At 34.8% G+C, this 6251-nt stretch overlaps 1 protein-coding gene across 8 annotated transcripts in view; it reads right to left on the bottom strand.

Annotated features, from left to right (window-relative positions):
* Nucleotides 1-6251, bottom strand: part of EPB41 (erythrocyte membrane protein band 4.1) — a 207941-nt gene that overhangs the window by 119830 nt on the left and 81860 nt on the right. For 3 of the 8 annotated variants that reach the window (XM_007461818.1, XM_007461820.1, XM_007461821.1), the window contains exon 2: nt 3925-4399. In XM_007461818.1, the coding sequence (XP_007461880.1) occupies nt 3925-4392 (468 nt within the window). In that variant the 5' untranslated portion in view covers nt 4393-4399. Of the gene's footprint in view, nt 1-3142; nt 3224-3924; nt 4400-6251 lie in introns of those variants that run through there. The other 5 variants (XM_007461822.1, XM_007461825.1, XM_007461824.1 and 2 more) reach the window with 5 other exon arrangements.

Genomic DNA, 6251 nt, shown 5'->3' with positions numbered 1-6251 from the left:
CGACAGTGAGAGGCCCGCGTACCGCAAAAAAAAAAAAAAACGTAGTTGACATTTAGGAAAAAGGATTTAATTATCTGGCTCCTGCTCCTCCTGCATTAGATATTGGAGGTGTCTACAAGTCTCCTTCCCCTCCTTCATGACCCTCTTAAATGTTACCTCTTCATTAAGGCCTTCACTGGCTATCCTACAGGGCCTATCCCCACTCTACTAGTATTCTTCATGTTAGTACCCTGTTTATTGCCTTCATAACATTTATTACAATAAATAATTAATTTGTATTTACTACTTTTTTTGTCTCTTCCATTAGACTATAAAGTTATCAAGAGTAGGGATCATGTTGTTCAATAATAATAATATTTAATAATAATGAGAATATAACAAACATTTATATAGAAATTACAATGGGTCATTTACTGTTCTAAAAGCATTACTTACATGAACTCATTTAACCCTATGGGGAGGGTACTATTATTATCCCTCCTTGACAAATAAGAAACTGAGGCCAGAGAAGTTAATTTGCCTAGGATCATACAGTCAGTAAGTCACATACCACTTTGACTCCAGAATTCATGATCTTAAACCTCTTTGCCATATTATAGTTTTTATTTACCAATGTATGCCAGCTTAGGGCCTGGCACACACAGCAGGTTTTCAGTAAATTTGTTGAGTAAATAAATAAGTATTAAAAAATGACACATGGCTTCCAAAAACTCCAAGGTACCCTAGATGAAGATTGGTGCAGTCCTACAATGCAAACTCACTTTTAAAAAATCCTGTATAGAAAAGGACCACTCAAATGAAATTCTACTATGAAATCAATGAATGGGATTTTAGTTAAATCTAAAATTAACTTTGTCATCCGTTTCAACTTCAGTACAAATACTATGATCTTTAGACAAAACAGACTAGCCCTGATTCAAATGCTAATTAAAACAAGATATGGATTTTTCCATACATAAAGCAAAGGAGAAAAAAAGCAATTAAGAACCTCTTGAAAGTACCAGGCTTCCTGAAAGATAATGTAATTTAACTCTTTTGGTACTCCTAATTAATTAAATTAAATTAATGACATTAAGATATGTAGCTTCTCTGCCTTTACTGTTCATGTTTATTGACTAAGTAATAATAACTAACATTTATTGAGTTCTTATAATATGTCAGGCAATGTCTTAAGAGCTTTACACGTTTATCTCTTTTAATCCTCATAATGGCCAAATAAGGTGAACATTATTATCCTCATTGTACAGAGGAGAAAACTGATAAAGCAAAAGTGTCACTTCTCTACATCTGAACCCTCTAGTCTGATTCCATAGCCTACATTCTTAACTATTATACTATAAATAAAATTTTGTTTTCAACCTTGTTTCACTATAGAAAGTACACAATAACAACTTTATCCTAAACTTTACTCTTAGCACTTTTGATGTATAAGTAATCATTCTGGAAATACATATTTTTTAAGTCTAATGAAACTGTATAGCCTAAACCTGAGACCTATAATAGAAACATATAGGACTTACATTTTTTACAATGCAGATAATGCCCACATGCTTCAGAAAAAAAGACTTTGAAAATAACTCTTAATTTGTAATTCAGTAGGCCTGAAAATAAATGGGATTCCTAGAAAATAGTCTGAGTTACAGTACTAATATTTTCTCATGATTTTTGGACAGACGACCAAATTCACAACTCATATTTAGTTTACACTGTGACACAATTAAGGCTCCACCCAACTACTGTATATTACAAAGGTGATATAAAGAGCTAACTTTCCTCATCTATATCCTACACTCTGTGGGAATATGACCTAGTTGGAGAAAATGACAAGGATAAGGCAGACACGGTTCAAACTTACCACATACCTCAGGGTGGTCTGAATCTATCTCACGACTTTTATAAAGATTTCCATAAAAGGACCATGTTTGCTGATAAATTACCCCATTTCTAATAATTCCACCAAAATACACTCTAAACCACTTCACTTTATTCCCCACCCCCACCCCCCACCCCCACCGAAATTACAATGGGTCATTTACTGTTCTAAAAGCATTACTTACATGAACTCATTTAACCCTATGGGGAGGGTACTATTATTATCCCTCCTTGACAAATAAGAAACTGAGGCCAGAGAAGTTAATTTGCCTAGGATCATACAGTCAGTAAGTCACATACCACTTTGACTCCAGAATTCATGATCTTAAACCTCTTTGCCATATTATAGTTTTTATTTACCAATGTATGCCAGCTTAGGGCCTGGCACACACAGCAGGTTTTCAGTAAATTTGTTGAGTAAATAAATAAGTATTAAAAAATGACACATGGCTTCCAAAAACTCCAAGGTACCCTAGATGAAGATTGGTGCAGTCCTACAATGCAAACTCACTTTTAAAAAATCCTGTATAGAAAAGGACCACTCAAATGAAATTCTACTATGAAATCAATGAATGGGATTTTAGTTAAATCTAAAATTAACTTTGTCATCCGTTTCAACTTCAGTACAAATACTATGATCTTTAGACAAAACAGACTAGCCCTGATTCAAATGCTAATTAAAACAAGATATGGATTTTTCCATACATAAAGCAAAGGAGAAAAAAAGCAATTAAGAACCTCTTGAAAGTACCAGGCTTCCTGAAAGATAATGTAATTTAACTCTTTTGGTACTCCTAATTAATTAAATTAAATTAATGACATTAAGATATGTAGCTTCTCTGCCTTTACTGTTCATGTTTATTGACTAAGTAATAATAACTAACATTTATTGAGTTCTTATAATATGTCAGGCAATGTCTTAAGAGCTTTACACGTTTATCTCTTTTAATCCTCATAATGGCCAAATAAGGTGAACATTATTATCCTCATTGTACAGAGGAGAAAACTGATAAAGCAAAAGTGTCACTTCTCTACATCTGAACCCTCTAGTCTGATTCCATAGCCTACATTCTTAACTATTATACTATAAATAAAATTTTGTTTTCAACCTTGTTTCACTATAGAAAGTACACAATAACAACTTTATCCTAAACTTTACTCTTAGCACTTTTGATGTATAAGTAATCATTCTGGAAATACATATTTTTTAAGTCTAATGAAACTGTATAGCCTAAACCTGAGACCTATAATAGAAACATATAGGACTTACATTTTTTACAATGCAGATAATGCCCACATGCTTCAGAAAAAAAGACTTTGAAAATAACTCTTAATTTGTAATTCAGTAGGCCTGAAAATAAATGGGATTCCTAGAAAATAGTCTGAGTTACAGTACTAATATTTTCTCATGATTTTTGGACAGACGACCAAATTCACAACTCATATTTAGTTTACACTGTGACACAATTAAGGCTCCACCCAACTACTGTATATTACAAAGGTGATATAAAGAGCTAACTTTCCTCATCTATATCCTACACTCTGTGGGAATATGACCTAGTTGGAGAAAATGACAAGGATAAGGCAGACACGGTTCAAACTTACCACATACCTCAGGGTGGTCTGAATCTATCTCACGACTTTTATAAAGATTTCCATAAAAGGACCATGTTTGCTGATAAATTACCCCATTTCTAATAATTCCACCAAAATACACTCTAAACCACTTCACTTTATTCCCCACCCCCCCCCCCCACCCCCACCGCCGCGCCTCATTAAAAATCCTGGACTTTTTGCATTATAATAGCAAAATGTAAACTCGTTTGATACATTTCTTTTCTTTCATTTTCTTTTCTTTGATTTATGCCGTGTAAGTATCTTTCTAAAAATCAAGTTACCATTGACTACATGAATTTCTTTAGAGCAGAAACTCTGAAGCATCATGTTACTTATCACTAACAACTGGCTAGTAAGAAATAAAACCAAATGTTCTTAAATGAAAAGTAAAGTGTATAACCTCCCTTCACCTCCCACACATTCGCACACCCTTACCTGTGTTTCTGCACTGCTTAATGAATGAAGATCCAAGGATGGGTCTGTTTTGAGCTCAGGCTCAGGAGCTGCAATTGGGGCCTTTAAAATGATCTCTTCGTCAAGACTGGCTCCAAATTCTCTCTCTTTATGACCTTCACCTTTCTCTTTCGCTGACTCTACTTCTTTGCCTTCCTCCTCAGAGACCTGAGATTTAGGCCTTTTGAGAAATGAGGAGAACAGCCGTGACAGGCCCCTGTTTTCTGATGTCCGCTCCTTGTTCTTGGTCAAATCTTCATGTGTTGGAGTGTCTCCATTAGATGTTTTCAGCTTCTGCTCACACTGACTATCTCCCTCGGCTGCTGCTTGAGGAGCCTCTTCCAGCTGAGTTTCCTGTTGACCCGAGTTTGTGGCTCCCTCACCCTCTTCCTTCTGTTGTTGCTGCTGTGGATTTTCAGCCTCAGCCACTAAACTCTTCTCTGTTGTCATGACGTTGCTATTAAAAAGAAGATGGAAAAGGGGAGCTCTTAGAAGCAAAACACATTACTGAAGGCAAAACCCTCACTTGGGTCAAGTGTGCCAGAATTAATATTTTTAGGTATTTAATCAGCAACAGACAGTACTCCAGTCCACTAAACATAAGACTTTCCATTAAAGCACAAAAATATCTTACCTATACATCCTGGATAAATTATTAATGCCTTGACTTGCTAAAGTCATGACATAGAGAAATTAGCTTAAAATAGTACCCTCTGAAGCCACCTTAGTGAAATATATCATATTTTAAGTTCAAAGCTCAGAACTGGACATAGCAAATACATTTTTATCCTTCCTAACAAAAAAGATGTTATTTATACACTGTCCTTTGAGGGTATCAGTCTTCAGGTGCTGGATTTGCAGGAATTATATGCAAAATTCTCTACACCCCAAGAGATAATGGGATTAAAATGTTCCCCAACTCTTTATTATTCTTTTTCTTTATATTTCTCAGAATGCATAGACTTCATATTAAGAACAGAAATGTAGAATTCTGTTCATTTGTTATCAGCCTTGACAACAGCAATGACAAGTATACAGTTAAAATAATCACAAAAGAATTCCTTAGGTTTTTGTGTTACAACAGTAAATTACAGCCTCTTGCAGAAGAATACAACTTTAAGTTCTTTAAGACCTTTCTTCCTTCTGACAAATATGATTTTGAATGCTCATCATTTTTAAGAGTAGCAATGAACTATTACAACAGAGTAAACTAGAGAAATAATAAAGAAGAAACAAAATAGAGAAGAAAAATTTAGAAAGCAAATGTTGATTCAAGTATAAGAGAGGAGAAGGCAGGCTGTAGACCTCACATATTTCAAACTTGTTGGTTTCTAGCCTCCTGATCTCAAAAATCCCAGTATTATTAGTTAAGCCACATAATAATGGCAAAGAGCAATGTCACACCTAGTTTACTAAAGGATAACCAACACACAAGGGAACTTTTGAGCAATTTGACTACTGATGGCCTTACACTTTGATTCACTGCTATACCTAAAAGTACTCCACTCAAAAAGCAGCATTTACATTGTCTCTGCTTCTGCCCCATACTATTTAGATGAAGTAATTTCATTTGGATGTTAACAATCCGAATTAATGAACCATATTTAGCTCATTCCCTCCTCAGGCCCTTTACACTTGCTGTTCTCTCTGCCTATGATGTTCTTCTCCTAGATATTTGAAAGATGGCCCTCTCCTCATTACTGCCTCTGCTCAGACGTCACCTCTTTAGAAAGCCCTCCCATATACACCATATCTAAAATAATGGCCCTTACTCCTCCAGATGGCCTCACAGCACCTACTGTACTTATTATTATTTACGAATATGTTAACTTTTTTGTTTACTGGTTTATTGCCTTCCATTCCCCCAGCTAAAATGTAAGTTCCATGAGGACAGAATGGTTCCTGGCACATTATACGTACTAATAAAAGTCTGTTGAATAAATTAATTTCCATTGAATATACCTGACAAATAAAAACTGCAAAGGTGTTCTCTAAATTGTTCGAGTAAATTTACTTCAAATGCATAGGTCCTATGCTAGGTGCCTGGGATACAATAGTAAACAAAACAAAACAAATAAGGTCTTTGTTATCATGGAGTTTATATTCTTGGCTCAACTTTAACCAGTATAATGAAAGAAAATTTAAGAGAACTCTTATTTACAATATGAGTGAAATCTAAATAATTATGTGTAAATGGAACAAAACAGTGAAAACAATGGAAGGAAGCTAATGGTACTGAGAGCTATTTCTGTGTCAGGCCCCTGGGTAAGGGATATTATCTACATTATTTAAATTAAGCCTTTCAACAA

Source organism: Lipotes vexillifer, unplaced genomic scaffold (assembly GCF_000442215.2).
Source record: "Lipotes vexillifer unplaced genomic scaffold, Lipotes_vexillifer_v1.1 scaffold699, whole genome shotgun sequence".
Taxonomy (NCBI): domain Eukaryota; kingdom Metazoa; phylum Chordata; class Mammalia; order Artiodactyla; family Lipotidae; genus Lipotes; species Lipotes vexillifer.
Note: the sequence above shows the minus strand (reverse complement) of the source record. Positions and strands in the feature narration are given on the sequence as shown.